The sequence below is a fragment of the Pithys albifrons genome, chromosome 34, assembly GCF_047495875.1.
Source record: "Pithys albifrons albifrons isolate INPA30051 chromosome 34, PitAlb_v1, whole genome shotgun sequence".
In the NCBI taxonomy this organism is placed as follows: domain Eukaryota; kingdom Metazoa; phylum Chordata; class Aves; order Passeriformes; family Thamnophilidae; genus Pithys; species Pithys albifrons.
The window spans coordinates 1217218-1236408 of NC_092491.1; the positions used below are offsets into that span (position 1 = coordinate 1217218).

The 19191-nt window shown below is 51.7% G+C and overlaps 1 protein-coding gene across 1 annotated transcript in view; it reads right to left on the minus strand.

Moving 5' to 3' along the window:
* Positions 1–12151, minus strand: part of LOC139684177 (zinc finger protein 850-like) — a 107356-nt gene extending 95205 nt beyond the window's left edge. The window contains 1 exon segment of the mRNA XM_071579780.1: positions 11065–12151. Coding sequence (XP_071435881.1) covers positions 11065–12003 — 939 coding nt within the window. The 5' untranslated portion in view covers positions 12004–12151.
* Between the last annotated feature and the right edge of the window lie 7040 nt (positions 12152–19191).

Below are 19191 nucleotides of genomic sequence, written 5' to 3' on the forward strand. Positions count from 1 at the left end.
TTATGTCTGTGAAAATACTATTGTAGAAGGAGAAGACCTGTGCTTAGACACTGAAAATAGCGTATGTACCTTTGAAATGTTACCCCACAATCAAACCAAATCGCAGGTATACTATATCGGCAATGGATGTGCATGCCTTAGGACTCTCTGTACTGAACTCACAATTGACCATTGCCATGAAACAACTAATGGTACTAACTTTTGTGTATGTAATTTTACTCGCATTATAGGTTGTGATTTTGACTACACTGCTCCGGTAACTACTAAACAGCTGATAGAAGTGGATTATAGCCTGTATCATAATATACCACGCCTGCAAATAAGTATGGATACTGAACTTCTTAAGAAAATGCTTAGACACCCAGACATAGAAAGATTAGTGCAAGAAGTAAACAGAAGTACACAACGCACCTTATGGCAAGTAGAACACGATACAGCAAAGATAAAAACTATCCTGACAAAGGTAGAGCGAGAGGGAGAACAGCATTGGTGGGATATCCTAACAGGACGTTCCCCTACTGCAACACAGGTATTCAATTCTCTAGTGCATCCAATGATAGCTATAGCCGTAAGTACCGTCCTGCTAACACTCCTGAATGTGTACTTGTGGTACAAGATTAGCACCATAATTAAGAGAACCCAATCTTTATGGATTATGGTGAAAACAGCACAAAATTCTTTTGGGCTTGGCGGAAGAATCCGCAAGCCATAAGAAAAGGGGGGGGAATGAAGTAGAGAAAAGCCAGAACTTAGGGGATTTTACAAAGAGCACCCAACTTTCATGGGAGTTTCCAAGAGATAAGGTTTAACCTTCAGTGGAGTCATAATTAACGATCCAATTAGCGTAGACCTGTGCTTAGCTAAACAACAAATTGACAGGTTAATCCCAAGAAAAGAAACCAGAACACCATAGTTGGCAAAACCCACTGCAAGATCATACAGAGTTCATGAGGATGAGGAGCAAGAATGCGACCACCACCTGATGAAGTAACAGGATCTCCCCTCATAATATTCCTCAAAATGGACAGCTCCGCCCCAACTCCGCCTGCTATGAATATTATATTGCAATATTATAATTATGCATGAATATGTATGTAAGAATACTGTAATCCCTCACCAAAATGTATAAATACTGTAGCTTCTCACTGTAGATTTTGAAGCTCTTTGCCCGACGCTAGTCGGGGGCTTCCCAACGTTGTCTTAATAAATACCTTGCTGTTTATGGACTAAAACTTTGTCTCTAAACAGTTTGTTCTGCCTTTTTGGGCATCACTGGCATGTCACATGACCTTAGCATGTTTTAGCATGTTCCTGGTGTGCCACATGACATTGGCACCCTCTTTGCATGTTGTTGGCATGTTCTTATCATGTTACAGGACCGTGGCATGTTCTTAGCGTGTTCCTGATGTGTCACATGACCTTACCATGTTCTTGGCACGTTTGCACTCATGTGACACGGCCTTATCATGTTTATGCCATGTTGGATTACCTTAGCATGACCTTGTTGTGTCCCCACACATGTCACATGACCTTAGCATGATCCTGGCATATGCCCATGCATGTCACATGACCTTGGCATGTTCTTGGCATATTCTCATGCGTGTCACACGGCATCGGCATACTCTTGGCATGCTCCTGGCGTGTCAGATGCTATCGGCATGTTCCAGGTATGTTCCTGAGATGTCACATGATTTTTTCATGTTCTTGTCATGTTCTCACGCACGCCACATGACCTTGGCATGTTCTTACTATGTTCTTGACATGCCACATGGACTTAGCATGTTCTTTGCATGGCCCCACGCGTGTCACATGACCTGGGTGTGTTCTTAACATGTTCTTGGCATGTCATGTGACCTCTAGCATGGTCTTGGCATGTTTACAGCATGTCCCATTACCTTAGTGTGTTCTCGGCATTTTCCTGGCATGTGACGTGACCCCATGTTCTTACCCTATATTCTGGTTCCTTAGTCTGTTACATGTTCCTTTAGCATGTTCTACGGTCTCTTCATGTGTTCTTAGCATGTCCCTAGTCACTAGCCTTTTCCATGATCCCTTACCATGTTCTTGGTATGATCTTAGCATGTCACACGTTCTCACCATGTCTCATGGTTGTGGTGTTTTCTAGCTTGTCTTTACATGTTCTTAGCATGATTTAACACGATTTTAACATCTTCTTACCATGTTTTAAACATGTGTCTGTTTCAAGGCATGATTCCTAAGGTTTTACTTGTTTTAGCACGTCCTTAGCATGATTTTGGCATGTTTGTCCCTAAATTGTGCATGTCATATACAACCCACACGTCACACACACACCCCTCCACCCCACACACACGTCACACACACATGTGACCCCCCCCACACACATCACACACCCCCCATGCACACGTAACACACATCCCCACACACACGTCACACACACGTGACACCCACACCCCCATCACACACACCCCCCATGCACACGTAACACACATCCCCACACACACGTCACACACACATGTGACCCCCCACACCCCCTCACACACACTTCCCCCCGCACATGTCACACACAGCCACCCACACACACGTCACACACACACATGTGACACCCACACCCCCATCACACGCACCCCCCATGCACACATAACACACATCCCCACACACACGTCACACACACACACGTGACACCCACACCCCCATCACACACACCCCCCATGCACACATAACACACATCCCCACACACACGTCACACACACACACGTGACACCCACACCCCCATCACACACACCCCCCATGCACACATAACACACATCCCCACACACACGTCACACACACGTGACACCCACACCCCCATCACACGCACCCCCCCATGCACACATAACACACATCCTCACACACACGTCACACACACACACGTGACACGCACACCCCCTCACACACACTTCCCCCCCGCACACGTCACACACAGAGCCACCCACACACACGTCACACACACGTGACACCCACACCCCCATCACACACACCCCCCATGCACACATAACACACATCCCCACACACACGTCACACACACGTGACACCCACACCCCCATCACACACACTTCCCCCCCACACATGTCACACACACAACCCCATGCACATGACACACCCCACGCACAGCTCACACACACCCCTCCCATGCACAGACACACACCCCTTGCACACATTACACGCTCACCCCATGCAACACATACACCCCCCACACCCCTCGCACCCTTCACACACACCCCCCCCACGCACACGTCACACTCACACTCCATGCCCCCATCACATCCCAGGAGGGGGAATGTCCATCCGTTCATCCCTCAGCCTCCATTGATACCAAGGGGTGTGGAGCTTTATGGAGAACCCCTCCCCCTTGAGACAACCAACTGCACCAAGGAAAGGGACAATTCTGTAATTAACTGTGCCAACACATGTTAGTGCTGTGGCTGCTTCTGGCTGGCAGTCGTATCTCTGTAATCCAGATGAAAAACCTGGATCAGCAAATGCCTGCGGTGGCCAGAAAACTCTACAAGCCCCTTTTCTGGATCAAAAGCAAATAAATCAATTCCAGCTCATCACAAAGAACTTTTTTCAGGGAACTGTTTCATCGTCCTATCCTTCTTTACCCTTTAGTCAGCCAAAGCCAATTCTACACTCAGAGCTACCACTCCACTCCAATCTTCCTGCCAGCACAGCAGCACCAGCTGAGAGCTCTCATAAACCTGTATCAACACCAGCAGTTCAGTTTTTCAGAAAACACTTTACAGCTAATTCAGGAACAGCTTTCTGTAATATGCCCTCAGTTTAGAATCCCACAAAAATCAATAAAGAACCCAGGAAAAGCAGGTACATGCCTAGAGAGAAATGTCAGGTCTTCTAGGAAAATATCAAAGGATTTTAAAATACTGACAAACTATTAAAACTCACTGCAGCTCTGGTATCCTTTGGATGAAAATGAACTGGCTCAATCCTCTTTTGATCATCCTGTATCAAACCAGTGTCATCATTTGAGCATGTCGTTAGAATCTGCCCTTTGAGAGAACTTAAAAACATCCCTTGCATTGTTTTTCTTCAAACAAATGTCTTCACTGGAACGTGACACACACAATTATCAAATGATACCAGTAGCCAGGAGGATAATCCTGATCTTTGTACTTTTCCTCAGGTGTTTATTGGACCAGACTCTTTTATGGAGTTTTCAGAAGGCTCTGTATGCCTTTGCCAACCTGCTGTCTGTCTCTTTGTCGATCTTACTGTCCGAGGAAATGATGCTTCCCAGGTAGGGGAACTGCTGGGCTGACTTAAGCTCTGATTCCCAAGAGAAGTGTAGGGAATGGAACAAAGGACTCCATGTAACTTTCCTTGACCTCACCAAAGCTTTTGACACTGTGAGCAGGAAAGGCCTGTGGCAGATCTTGGAATGTTTAGGATGTCCCCCCAGGTTCCTCGAAATGATCATCCTGAGGATCAGCGTGGACAAGTCAGATCTGGCGATGCACTCTCTGAGCCCTTTCCCATAACCAGTGGGGTGAAACAAGGTTGTGTTCTTGCACCCACTCTATTCACAGTCTTTTTCAGCATGATGCTCCAAAGAGCCACAGCAGAGCTCGATGAAGGAAACGGCATCTCCATCCGATATGGTACCGATGGAAGCCCATTCAGCCTGAGGCGACTGCAGGCCCACACCAAGCCCCTGAATCACCTTGTCCAGAGCTGCTTTTTGCTGACGATGCCGCCCTCGTTGCTCACACAGAAGCAGCTCTGCAGCGCTTCACATCCTGCTTTGCAGAGGCTGCTGAGCTTTTTGGGCTGGAAGGCAGCTTGAAGAATACAAGCTGCACCTCAGGAAGTCTTCCATCAGCCCCACATCACTGTAGGCAAATCAGAGCTCAAGTCAGTCCAGCAGTTGATTTTCTCTATTGCAAAATTTAACCCCCAAACTCCCTCAGAAACTCTGTTTGTGAGCATGTCCTGCAGCACTGTGTATTCCTCCTGCAAATCCCCTGGGAGGGAAGTTCTTTGTGATTGTTCCATGTCTATTTAGTGGCACACAAACTGCCCATCTTTGTGGCTCTTAGGGCTTAGTTATGTTATTACAAGCCAGTAATAGAGCATAGAATTAACTTGTGTAAAGCAAAGAAACATCAGGTGTGGCCAGTCTTGCCTTCCCCACCTCCTCTTTCCCACCTGTGTCCATCCCCCACCCACACATGGGGCTTTTCCCAAGGGCTTGGCTCCAGGCACCACCACTGGGACCAGTTTGGGGCCAGGCAGGTTTCGGGCTGGGTTTATTCTCTTTATTTACTCATATTTTCCACTCTGGTGCTGGCACAGAGGCTCAAGCCCAGTCCTCACCAGTTCACCCCTGGTGCTTCTGATGGCCAGTGAAGCTTCCAGGGCCTTGCACCTTCCCTGGCTTGTGGTCCAGTTGCCCTCAGCCTCAGAAAAGTAACAGCATTTTCCTTGGAAACCAGGCCAGGTGTTTGGGCACACACAGCAGAATTCCAGTTGAGGGAAATGGCATCTCCAAGGAATGAAATAGAGAAAGCTGAGGGAGACACATGGGCAGTCCTAAAAAGCAGGAAAATTGGATTGATTTATTGGGGTTTTTTTTCCTAGCAGCTGCAAGAGAGAAACTGGGGATGATAATCTTGTGATGGAGTGAGGAGCAGAAGCCTGGACCACAGTTTAGGGCAAAAATGGAGTCACCTCAAAGGGTGCTTTGCCTGGGGAGCCTGCCTTGATGCTGGGAAAATCCTGGGGTCCTCCCATCCCCTAAAATGGAGGTGCCTGGCCCGGATCCTCCCCACGGGGGTGCCTGGGTGGGACTCACCAGTCAGGGCCACAGCGAGGCTGAGGCTGAGGGTTCCCAGGAACACACTCAGAGGGAGGAGAACACGCACCGGGTGGGATGTCTGCCAGTCTGACCCTGGGGAAGGGAAGAGCAGAACAAGGCTGGGCTGGGTCCTCTCCCCTCTGCTTTGGCCTCCCGTGCTGGATCCTCAGTCCATCCTGAGTCCCAACCAGGACAGGGACCTTCTTGGGGCTCAGGAGGGCAAGGTCCTTCACAGGCACCAAGGTGTGTCTGAGGACCTGGAGATGGATCTTCAGCCTCCTGAGGTGACCAGAGCCAGGAATTTGAGTGCTCCACACCAACCCCAGGGCTCCATCCCCATCCCACTGGTGCTTCCCAAGAGAGAGATGCTCTTCCCACCCCCTGCCCTCCCCCAGGGCGTTGGTTTTCCCAGCATTGCCCCATTTGGACTGTTCCTCCGGATCACGGCAGGGGTTCAACGCTTCCTCCTGGCCTGAACACTTTGTCTCCTGGGTTTCTTTTCCCTTTGTGGCAGAGAAGCCTCAGAGCCCAGGGCTGCTGTTCCCGGCCCCTGCAGGTGAATCCTCTGGGGCGCCTGTGCCAAGGCAGAGGCTGAGGAGACCTGCAGGCAGCTGAGCCCCAGCGTGTGCCACATCCCATGGAGCCAGCACAGCCTGGCTGGGGCTCTGCAGCCCCTGGGCTGGAGGGGCAAGAGGCACCTCGGGAAGCCCTGGCAGGGCAGGGTTTGCCCTGAGCTGAACAGGCATTGCTGGGAGGAGGTGGCAGAAAGGACAGAGGGAGGGGAAAAGGCAGGGGAGGGAAAGAGAGGGGAGGGAGAGATTGAAAAAGATCAAGAGGTAAAAAAGACAAGTAGAGAAGAAAAAAAGACAAGTTTAAATTTTAAATAAATAGAGAAGTCACTGTCTGCTCACAGGTCAAAGGGAGCTGAAGTGATTGCGAGGGCACAGGAGCCTGTTCAGGGTCAGGAGCTGCTTCTTCCAAGAGGAAGGAAATGCCCCAAGAGATCTGAGCAGAGTTTGTGCTTTGAGACCCCTTTCCCAGAACCTGCAGGAGGGAAAGAGCTGAGTCTGAAATAACAAGTGTTCTCTTGAGCTTTAATGTCTCGTAGCTGCTTGCAAGCTTGTTTAGCTTTGTTTGCCAAGATGTAGAAATGGTAAAAAGCTTTGCCAGTTGGTGCTGGATTCGTGAAGCAGCCCCGGGCCAGCTCTGCAGTAACAAAGAATCGATGTCTGTCCCGAGCGTGTCACTCTCGGCCTGTCACACCCGGGAAGGAACGCGATGTTTGCCGCCACCCCCGAGGCACAAACTCGCTCCGAGCCCGCCGGGGGGTCCGCGGGAAGGAGCGGGCGGGGAGCCGCTCCCTGTGCGGGATCTGGGGAGGGGACATGGGGGGACACGGGGGGGACACGGGGGGACATGGGGGGCACAGCCCCTGGGGAGGGGACACGCGGGGACACTGGGGCCGAGCCCCCCAAGTCTCGCTCCTGCGCCCCCCCGCCCGCACCAAGCCCCGAGCCCCGGCAGGGCTGCAGCCCCCAAACCAGCTGGAACCTGGGGGTGGGAGGGCAGCCCTGAAGCCAGGCTTGCTATGGTGGGACTTGATGAGAGCCAGTTAGAAGGGTTTGTTCAGAAGGAACTGGCCTGAATCCTGCGAAAAGACAAATGTTTTCTGTTTTTCTATCAAAGATAAGCAGGAGAATTTCTGAACAAACAACAGTAAAACGATAAAACAAATTTTTTTTTGACCATACAGAGTTTTAGATAAAACCTTGAAAGAGTTTAGTCCTGCATTTGCAAGAAATAAATCAAAAGACCTCTCTGTCCCAGAGGCTGCAACCAGTAAACAAGGTCTAGTTAGAAAAGAAATGCATAGACACAAGACATTCAGTCTTTTAACCATTTGCCTAAGCCCTAAAAATGTGTCTCAGGTGATTCACCAGATGTTTGTGTAGCTTGGAAGGATGTGCAGTGATTGATGTCACTCAGATGGATCTGCACCACGGAATATAGGGGGTCCTCAGTGAAATTCCCCTCCTAAACCGGCCCAAATTTGACTCCTGGGGAGCTGCATCGTGTCAGGCACTGCCCCTGTGCCTGCCCACGGTGTCAATAAAGGCACTTTGGCTCACAGTGCGGCCCTGGGTGGGTTGCTGTGACTCAGCCCCACAAACCAGGGCTGTGCCCTCGGGCGCTCGGAGCTGCACCAGGGGGGTAAAGGCCCCCCAGTCTCCCGGTGCCCCCAGCAGCAGCTCTGCCCCTAGAGCGGGGCTGTGCCCCCCAGAGCAGGGCCCAGAGCGGGGCTGTGCCCCTCAGAGCAGGGCTGTGTCCCCCAGAGCGGGGCTGTGCCCCCCAGAGCAGGGCCCAGAGCGGGGCTGTGCCCCTCAGAGCAGGGCTGTGTCCCCCAGAGCGGGGCTGTGCCCCCCAGAGCAGGGCCCAGAGCGGGGCTGTGCCCCTTAGAGCAGGGCTGTGTCCCCCAGAGCGGGGCTGTGCCCCCCAGAGCAGGGCTCTGCCCCCCAGAGCAGGGCCCAGAGCAGGGCTGTGCCCCTCAGAGCAGGGCTGTGCCCCCCAGAGCAGGGCTCTGCCCCCCAGAGTGGGGCTGTGCCCCCCAGAGCAGGGCTGTGCCCCCCAGAGCAGGGCTGTGCCCCCCAGAGTGGGGCTCTGCCCCCAGAGCAGAGCTGTGCCCCCCAGAGCAGGGCTCTGCCCCCCAGAGTGGGGCTGTGCCCCCCAGAGTGGGGCTGTGCCCCCCAGAGCAGGGCTGTGCCCCCAGAGTAGGGCTGTGCCCCCCAGAGCAGAGCTGTGCCCCCCAGAGCGGGGCTGTGCCCCCCAGAGCAGGGCTCTGCCCCCCAGAGCAGGGCTGTGCCCCCCAGAGTGGGGCTCTGCCCCCAGAGCGAGGCTGTGCCCCCCAGAGCAGGGCTGTGCCCCCCAGAGCAGGGCTGTGCCCCCCAGAGCGGGGCTGTGCCCCCCAGAGCGGGGCTGTGTCCCAGACCCCACGGCCCATCCCAGGCTTGGGGCTGAGCGCAGAGCAGGTGCTGAGCTGCTGGATCTGTCTCGGGGCTCAGGGGGACAAGGGGGTGTCACAGGAGTGGCACAAACAAGAGATGAGTGGTGTGTGTCAGTCCCTCCCCCTCGCTCTGTCCCTCCCCACTGCAGCCTTTCTGCCAAAGCCCCGAGGATGCTGTGCCGGGCCCTCCATCCCACGGCCCAGGATAAGGGAGATTCCAGCCCCTCCTGGGCTTTCCTGCACTGAAAGAGCCGCACCGGGGGGTCTCTGCTGCCCCACGTCACCCAAAGAGCTGCCCCCAGGGCCGCAGTTTGGGGCAGGACTGAGGGCTCAGGGACTGCCAGAGCAGATCTGAGCTGGGAGGAAAACACAGATAGAGACTCACATGTGGGAGTATCCCAAAAGAACTGAATTATCCCAAAATATCCCTCAGTTCATCCCACAGGAACTCTGATCCCTCCCCCAATATCAGAATTCTCCCCAAATAACTGAAACCTCCTGGAATACCTGATTCTTCCCCAAAAATCCTTTGATTCTTCCCCAAATAATCAAAAAATACCCGAGGTCTCCCAAATATTTCTGAATTATTCTGAAATACCCCTGAACTCTCCCCAGATCCCCAGGAACTCTCTCAAACAACTCTCAATCCTCCAGAAATACATCAAATATCACCAAATACATCTCAATTAGCTGCATCCCCTTAAACTGCCACAAAATATGCAAAGACCCCCAAACACACTCAGAGCCCACCAAGGTCCCCACCAAATCCCCTTCTGGGGGGACCTTTTGGGGCACTGGTGGTGCTGGGACCCTCCTGGCTGTGGGTGAGGAGCTCTTGGGTGAGCAGGGTGGGGGGTGGGAGGAGGGGATGGTGGGAAAGGTCTGGGGGGAAGAGGATAAAAGGGGTGCTTGGACCCCCAAACTGAGCAGGAGGGGAGTGGGACCCCTCTCAAAACAGAGTGGGGCTGGAAACTGAGGACTGGGGACAACAGGAAATGGGATGGGAGAGGTCAGAAAAGTGGGGGAAAAGGGAGGGGTGGACCCCCAAAACTGATCAGGAGGTGGATGGGCATTGGGGGGATGATTTGTAAGGGTTGGGAGAAGAGGGAAAGTGTGAGCTGTGACCAGCAAACTGATCTTGGCAGGGGCTGGGGATTGAGGAGGCAAAGGGAAAAGGGAGGAATAGGCAGAAGGGTGAAAAAGGGAGGGGGGGGCACTTGGCAGGATGGACAGTCCCATGGGGATCTTTGGGTAGAGGGGGGATTGGAAAAGGGGGCTCCGGGGTGGCTCCCTGAGCTCCCAGCCTGCTGTGGGGTGCTGGGGCTTCTGGAGAGGGGGGGGCACCCTGGGGCAGGGGGGAAAATGGAAGGCTTAGGGTTTTATTTATTTTACAAATTCTCAAAGATGTTAAACAAAATCATTTACTACAAAATATAAATGCTAAAACTACCAGTAGTATAGTGTGAGACAGGGCAGTGCACCATCCTAAAGCAACTGATGAAGCAATTCTACTAAAGCTATCACAAAAGAAAGAATTATTAAGTAGAGATCAATGGAACTCACCCAGCCCAAGGGACCTGGGGAGATCTTTGCTCTCAGCCTCGAGGAGTGACCTTGGTGGGGGTTCCCACCCTAAGGGAGGAATCTCCACACACACCCCAAGAAGGGATATGTTGGAAGAACCTGCCCCTGTGAAAGGGGATTGGACCTTTAGAGTATAAAGGGATTGACTGACAGCCATTTGACTCCTGGGGTTGCCTCACCATCAGGATGTTAATCTGGGGTTGAAACCAGAGCGGAGTCCCCTCAGCCAACCACTGATACATTTGCAAACAGGGCATTGTTTGCTTGGACATTCCAATGAGGGATGTCCTGGCACAGGCCTAAAGTCATCAAATCCCCTCATCCCACAGGATTTTCAAGGTCAGGTCTGTGTCCTGATGGATGTTCCTCCCACTCTGTTCACCCAGATGCCTACAGGGAACCAGGAGGATGAGGAGACCACCAGCCAGGTGTTTTCCCAATGTGAGTCACCAGGAATGTTGGTCACCAAGACTCTACCCTAAGTGGGTCACCAGGTCTTTACCCAACATGGGTTACCAGGTCTGTGCTCAATGTGGGTCACTGTGGATCATTCAACATTGGTACTCCAATGGGTGATGGAGCTGGAGCAGCAGACGAAGCTCCTCCCGCAGTTGGGGCACTCTGAGGGCTTCCCTTACTGGTGGGCCCGTTGGTGTTGGGTCAAGGTAGAGCTGTCAGTGAAGCTCTTCCCACACTCGTCACACCTGTAGGGCCTCTCCCCGGTGTGGATGCGCCGGTGGGTGACGAGGTGGGAGTTGTGCCTGAAGCTCTTCCCGCAGTCGGAGCAGCGGAAGGGCCTCTCGTCTGTGTGTGCGCGCTGATGCTTGACGAGATTGGAGCTGGTGTGAAACCTCTTCCCGCACTCGGAACACTCGTAGGGACGTTCCCCGGTGTGGAAGCGCCGGTGGGTGACGAGGTGCGAGTTGTGCCTGAAGCTCTTCCCGCAGTCGGTGCAGCGGAAGGGCCTCTCCCCGGTGTGTGTGCGCTGATGCACCAGGAGATATGAGCTGCTGTGAAACCTCTGCCCACACTGGGAACACTCGTAGGGCCTCTCCCCGGTGTGGATGAGCTGGTGGGCAACGAGGCGGGAGTTGTGTTTGAATCTCTTCCCGCAGTGGGTGCAGCGGAAGGGCCTCTCGTCTGTGTGTGTGCGCTGATGCTTGAGGAGATTGGAGCTGGTGTGAAACCTCTTCCCGCACTCGGAACACTCGTAGGGCCTCTCCCCAGTGTGGATGCGCCGGTGGCTGACGAAGTGCGAGCTGTGCCTGAATCTCTTCCCGCAGTCGGTGCAGCAGTAGGGCCTCTCCCCGGTGTGTGTGCGCTGATGCACCAGGAGATATGAGTTGCTCTGGAACCTCTTCCCACACTCGGAACACTCGTAGGGCTTCTCCCCAGTGTGGATCTTCTGGTGGCTGCTCAGGCTGGAGCTGCATCTGAAGCTCTTCCCACATTCCCTGCACGTATAGGGCCGTTCCCCAGTGTGGATGTGCTGGTGGCAGATCAGGTGGGAGCTCTGGCTGAATCCCTTCCCACATTCCAAACACTTGTAGTGCTTCTCCCTGGTCTGAAGCTGCTGCTGCACCATCAGGTCAGAGCTCTGGCTCAAGCTCTGGCTGCCTTCCAAGAACAGCCTTGGGTGTTCCTCCTCACAGCACACTGGGCTGGGTTTGGAGCTTCTCCTCCTGGGGCATCTCCGTGGCTTTTCCTCCCCACTCACTTCCTGTACCCTGAAGTCATTCAAAACAGCCTCTACCAGCAGGTTCTGCCGGGGGCATTTGTCCTCCGTGCTCTCCGTGCTCAGCTCGGGGCCTGGGGCAGGAGGGAACAAGCACAGGCAGGGCATTTGCCTCCAGGCCACAGGGAAGGCCAAGGACATCCCCCCAAACCCGGCCCCGGCAGGACGGCGTCGGCAGCGGGGCTGTCCTGCAGCCGGGGCCATGCTGGGCTGGAAGATGCAGCACAAGGGAGGGGCAAAGGGGCACTGACTTCCTCCTCACCTGCCTGGGAGTCCCGGGGCATCTTCCTCTTCCTCGCAGCCTCCTCCTCCATCCTGACAAGCTTTGGCAAGGAGAAATCCTGTTTTCGTGGGCAAAACAAGGTGTGAGTGCCTTGGGTTGGGGGTTCCTCCTCCCAAAGACCATCTCTAGAACTTACTGAGCTTCTTGTGTCCAGAAAAATCTCCAAAATTCCAAGATTCAGCCAAGAAAATACTGAAAGGAACTCCTCCTCTCTGGCCTCTCCATTTTGGGGTTCTGGGGGTCCCCGCTGTCCTGGCTGCTGGGGGTCTCCTGTCTGTTCAGGGTCCTCCCTCTCCAGGCTGCCGGGGCTCCAGAAACCCCTGCCCGGCCATTCTCAGGTTTCCTGTCCCCACACCCCTTAATTCTGTGACTCCAGGACAACCCTGACCCCCCTTTCCCACCCATCCCACACTCCCTTTTCCTTTAACCTGCCATCCCCTGGACTCCCCTTTTAGGGGCACAGGGACCCCCTGGACCCACCAACTACCTCTCCCACCCCAGTCCTGCCTGTCCTTCACCTTGGCACCCTCCTGATCGCCCACTCCCAGGCACTGGGATCCCCCTGCACCCCCTTATCCTGCACCAATATTCCCCTGCATACCCTTTCCTGGCCATTCCACCTCTTCCAGCCCCCACACCTCCTGTTTTGTTTTGGTTTTTTTCACTCTGGGACCCCTGGAACTCCCACTCCTGAATTTCCCAGACCACAGACTCCCCCTTCCCTTTTTGGAACACTGGGGGACCCTTTCAGTCCCTTTCTCTGGACACACTGGATCTCCCTACCCCATGATTCCCCTTTCCCCAACACTGGGGACCCCTGGACCCCCCTTTCCTGGGCACAGGGTCTCCCTGGACCCCCCATTTCCCTTCTCCAAGCTGCTACATCCCCCCTTCCTTGGACCTCTGGCCCCCTGAAAACCCCCTTCCCCAGCTCTGTGTCCCCCCTGCACAACAAAGATTCAGCCCCAAAAAAGCCTCCCAGAAGTTCCTGCTCTCTGATCTCTCCCCTTTGGGCTTTGGGGGGGTCTCCCCTAATGGGCTTGCTGGGGGCCCTACAGGTATTGGAGGTCCCCCCTCTCCAGGCTCCCTGTTTTAGTGTCCCAGGGGGGTCTCTGAGCACCCCGAGAAGAGACTCAGGGCAGAAGCCGCCCCTGGGACCCTCGGTATTCCTTGGAGGGGTTTGGAGGGCCCTGGAGCTGTTTTGGGAGGTCTGGGAGGGAGCTTTGGGGGGATCCTGGGATAGTTGGGGTAGGTCTAGAAGCGGTTTGGGGGACCTGGTGTGGTTTGGAGGGACTGGGAGAAAGAATAGGGGGGGTCCTGAAGAGGTTTAGGAGGGTCTGGGTGGGGGTCTGGGAGGAGGTTGAGAGAATTTGGGCAGGTCTGGGTGCCCTAGAAGGGGGTTTGGTGAGTCCTGCGATGGTTTCGGGGGTCTGGGAGCTGACTTTAGGTGAGTATGGGGGCATTTTAGGGGTCCTGGGCAGTTTAGACGGTCTGGGAGAGGTTTGGGGGGTCTGGGAGGGGTTTAGGAGATCTCTGGGGTGTTTGGGGCGGCCCGGGGTGTTTCAGGGGCTTCGGAGAGTTCAGGACGGGATGTGGGGCATCCTGGGGCTCCAGGGCAGTTTGGGGGGTCCCAGGTGGTGGGTTAGGGGGGTCTCAGGGGTATTTTCGGGGGGGATTTGGGGCGTTCTGAGGCGCATCCCGGGCTGGGGGGAGAGGCTTACCCGGCTCCTTCACCGTCACGGCCAACACGGCCCCGGGGGGGTCCCGGGGGGTCTGTGGGGGGTGGGGGGGTCGTGAGGGACCCCCAAAACCCGCCCCGAGTCCCCGAATGCCCCCGAAACGCTCCCAAATTTTCAGAAATTAGCCGAAACTCGCCGCCATCGCTCAACTCTCCCGCCAGCGCCGTCGAGTCCCGCCCTCCGTCTGCGCCGCCTCTGATCGGGATGCAGCGGGCGGTGACGGGCCAGGGAGTCCGCGCCATTTTGGGCCTGTCCCGTACTACATCTCCCGTCATGCACCGCGCCCCCGCTCTGGCCAATCACAGGCGGCACTACAACTCCCGCCCCCCCCGCGCCCAATCGGGTCGGTCCCACCCCCATCGCAGCCCCCCAAGTGCCCCCCGGACCCCAAACTGCCCCAGAAGGGCCCCAGGACCCCCAAGTGCTCCCCCGATACCCACCAGGACTCCCAAATCACCTCCCTGGACCCCCAAGTGACCGCTAAAATCCTCTTTGGACCCCCAGATTCCGTCCCTGGGCACTCGAGTGACCCCCAGGGGTCCCCTCGGACACCCAAGTTCTTTCCCAGTGCCCCATAAATGCCCCTCACACCTCAATGGGACCCCCAAGTGCCCCCCAAGTTCCTTCCAGGCCCCCAAATCCACCCCAACCTCCCCAAAGCCCCCCAGCCCCCCCTTCCCATGGGCCCTTCCCCGGGATTTGGGGCTCCAAAGGGACACTTGGGGGTTGGGGGGGATTTGGGGGCATTTGGGGGGCTGGTGAGTTGGGGAAAGGATTTTGTGTGGAATTGAGGGAATTTAGAGTGGAATTCAGTGGATTTGAGGTGAAATTAGGAGAGTTTGGGTAGAATTAAGGGAATTTGGGATGGAACTAAATAATCCTTATGTGAAATTAAGGGCATTTCTGTGGAACCTTCAGGATTTGGGATGAAATACTTGGGATTGTAAGAGGGATTAAGGTATTTTTGAGTGGAGGTCAGAGATTTGGGATGGAATTAGGGATATGTTGGGTAGAAATAAGGAAATTTTGCACGTATTTAAGAAGATTTGAGGTGTAAATAAAGAGAATTGAGAGATTTTAGGTGAAATGAAAGTAATTTTTGGTGAAATTTATGGGATTGGGGAGGTTATAGATGGAATTAAGGGAACTTTGGGCAAAAATAATGGAGATCTTCAGGAAAATTAAGTGGATTTGGGGGTAAATGAGAGGAGTTTTATGTGGAATTAATAGAATTTTGGGTGGAAGACACGGGAGATTTGGGGCAAAATCAGCAGGACTTTGATGGGTTTATAGAGATCTGAGTTGGAATTAAAGCAACTTGGAGTAGAACCATTGTGGTATGAGGTGAAAATCAGGGAATCTTTCGGTGGAATTAAAGGGATTTTGAGGGTAATTGTGGGATTTTGAGTGGAATCCTGGGGATTTGGGGTAAAACTGGGGGGATTTGAGGTGAAAGTCCCAGGAGTGTGTTTGTTTTCAATGGTGAAACTTATGAGTTTCAGATTGCAGCAAAAATAGAGGAAAAATCCCTCTCTGCCTGTGTCCAGCCAGTTCTCAGAACAAAGCAGGTCCCAGTTGACTGATGAGAGACATGATGGGGCTGGGGAGGTGTGGAGCAAGGTTGTCCCCACTGTCAGACCTCATGGGATTGCTCTGCAATTAGTCCAGACCTTCTTAGGAGAAAACCTGGGTCAATATCAATCAGAGAATGCTGCAATCACCTCTTCTCTAAAAAGAAAAGTAATTATCCAAATCATTTGAAATAAGAATGCACATTTGTTAGAAGCTCTTTCAAACCTTTTTCCAAGACTGTATTAGGCAACTTTCTTAATTAACTCTCCTTGATTAGAGGACAAACTCAGAAAGAGCCATGATCTGTTGGGACTGGCTTTACCTTAACAAGCCCCGTGGTGCATTTGGTGCTGAGCCCTTGAGCCTCAGGTCCTGAGAGGAGATTGCACAAACCTTTCCATATGTCAAAGGCAGAAGAAAATCACAAAGTGTCTCAAAGCACTAATGGTCCCACTGAGGGCCATTCCCAACACAGGCTCTTCACAGACTGGTAGGAGGAGATAATTGGAAGCCTTGATTGAATAAACCTCTCATAGACTCAGCTTCAAAAGGGAAGGGAAAGTATCTCAATAAATGTTGAGTCCCTTGAAGCATTAACAAGCCTCACCTTGGGCTGTTACTGACAAAGCCTCTCAGGGGTCTAATTAAAGCAGATCATTGCAGGCCATGATTTCACAAACCTCTCATTGAGTGGGTGTCAAAAAGAAATACTTCAATAAGCTTTGAGTACCTTGAAGCATTAATGAGCCCCACTGAGTGTTGGTACTAAGACTCTCAAGGGACTGGTTACAGCTGATAATTGGAGGCCTTAATTGAACAAACCTCTCAGACTCCAAACCAAAAGCAAAATTAAAAGTACTTTGTAAAACCTGCAGTCCCTTGAAGATTTCAGGAGCCCCCAAGGGCCATTCCTGACAAAGCCTCCCCAGGGACTCGCCCCAGCAGACCCTTGGAGGCCACGACTGCAGGGAGGCAAAGGCTCTGGGAGCAGCTCAGGTGCTGAGCAAAGCCTGGCTTGGCTGGAGGCAGCAGAAAGGCCCAGCCCTGACCCCCAGCCTGGGGAAGGCACATCCTGTCCCTCACACCTTGCTCAGGGCTCTGCCGGGGGCACTGGCATGGGGGGTGATGCTGAGGGCAGGACAAGGGGTGACAGTGCCCAGCCTTCCTGGGGCTGTGCCAGGAGGCCACGAGGCCCCAGAGCCTCAGCACAGCAGGTCTGCTCACAGCCCTTGGTGGCACAGACGATGCTGTGCCCGAGGGGACAAAGACTTGGGATCTCTTGCACTTCTGGCCCAGTCACTTGATGTCCCTCTGGGAAGGAAGAAACCACCTCTCAGAGGTGGGTGACAAACCAGTGCTGGGAATGGTCATTGGGAGGGGCTGGTCTGTGATGGATGTCCTGGGGCACCTTGAGCAGAGTGTCTAAAGTAAACAATTTTCAGCAGAAAGGACTTCACCAACAAGCTTATGAAGTTTATAGTGAAGACCTTTTATTGCCCAAAGCACACAGTTCATATAGGGTAGGACTACAGCTTGTTGGCTAAAAGAGTTACACACCACCACGCCAGATACTTCATTGGTTAGAGCCTGTCTCTCACAAGTCCCATGTTTATATTATTTCATCCTGGCTGTTTTCGTGCCCCTGCAGAGTCCTGTGAATTCCTACGATGTGAATTCTTGGGCAGTAACCCCCTCCCTACCAGCCAGCAGCAGCTGAGCTCTTTGCTGCCTCTGGCTGACAGCTGAGTCTCACAGGGCTTTCTATAGGTCTGAATTGCTCACTTTGGATTTTACTGTAACAACAAATCCCCTTTCTTTATTTTGAGCAATTCAGAATTATAGCATTGACTTGTGAAGTGAGTCTACAACACACTACAACAGGCAAAGCAATAGAACTAAGACAAGTACAGTGATTAAAACAATTGTTAGGCCTTCTTTCAGAAAATTGAATAACCAACCATTAAATCTCAGCCTTTTCAACCAAATATCAAAAGCAGATGATGTTACCATTAGCTTTTTCATACAGTCTTTTAGCCATCTTAAATCTGCATGAAAAGACACTGAATGATCTGACAAATTCATGCAGCACAACCATCAAATTCCTCAAAACTAAGGCCTTGAGCTAAAAGCTGTGCTGAAAGCAAAGAAAATTAAAAGCAACTACTTTATTTTGCAATAATGCAGCCTAATGCATATTTCAATCAGTGGTAAGTCAAGGCATCTACATTCTACAGGTGGTTTTTTGGTCTTTAAAGATGCATCCATCAGTCATGTCAGACATCAGAGAATAGACACACACACACACGCTGGCATCTTGACAAGTCTTTGCAATTGTGCCACAAAAACAGCAACAGCACTTCAGCAGGGGCTTTTAGGAGAAGGCTACTGCATCTGTAACAGCAGCACAACTGTCACCATCAAAAAATTCACCAAAAAAATCTACAAGTCATTTTTAGAGCAATTTGTTTAGCTGACTTCATTTATCATTTGTTGCTCTTGACTTGGTTTTTACTTGCACTTCTGTCACTTCTTTATTCTTTTTCTGATGTTAATGTCACTGCTGTTCTCCCCCGATTTTTTTTTTTGAGATCCATAAAATTATTTATTTAATATCATCTTTCTTTTTCTCTTTTTGCTTTTTCCATAGTTTTCTCTCCCTTTATATTTTTAGAATATTTAGTGAAAGTACTAATTGACAATACACTTAAAAGCTACAAATGCAACCTTATTCTAATGACTTAAACCTTAACCAAATTAACATTACTCTGCTAACTCAATTAACACTTTAAATCTTAACTTATTCTGCTTAACATCTTAATTTATTAACAAATTAAAAACACTATTCGATTTTACCCAAAATCCTTATTTTCATAACAAATTAAAAATAATATTCTATTAGCTTAACAACTATCTTAAGAAAAGAAGGAACTTTATCCTATCTGCTTAACATCATTATCTGTAACAAATGAAAAACATTCCTGCAGGCACTGTCAGTGATGCATCAAGAAACTTAAGAAACCTTAACAGAAATAGAACAACACTACACAACATTATTTCTATAAACTTGTTATGTTGCATCAAGTCTTATATTCATAAAAAGCAGAGCTTAACATTTCTTATTCTTATAATTCTAGTGTTACTTGTGGTAAATATGCATTCTTGTATTTAAAAGAACAGATCCTAACCAATCTAATGTTATATAACCAAAACCATTCTCTGCTTTAATTCACTTCAGAACTCCTAAGAAGAGCTGTTTGAAAATGCTTAATTTCAACAGATGGAAACACCTCAATTACTATCAGGTGTTATGAATTTTGAATCTGAAGGATCAAATTAAAAGCTTTAATCAGTCACTCACATGTTCAGGTAACTGATCTTGATTCAGTCACAGGAAACTGGTTGTTCTCATCCATCGCTGACTTCAACCTGTGGAGACAAAAATAG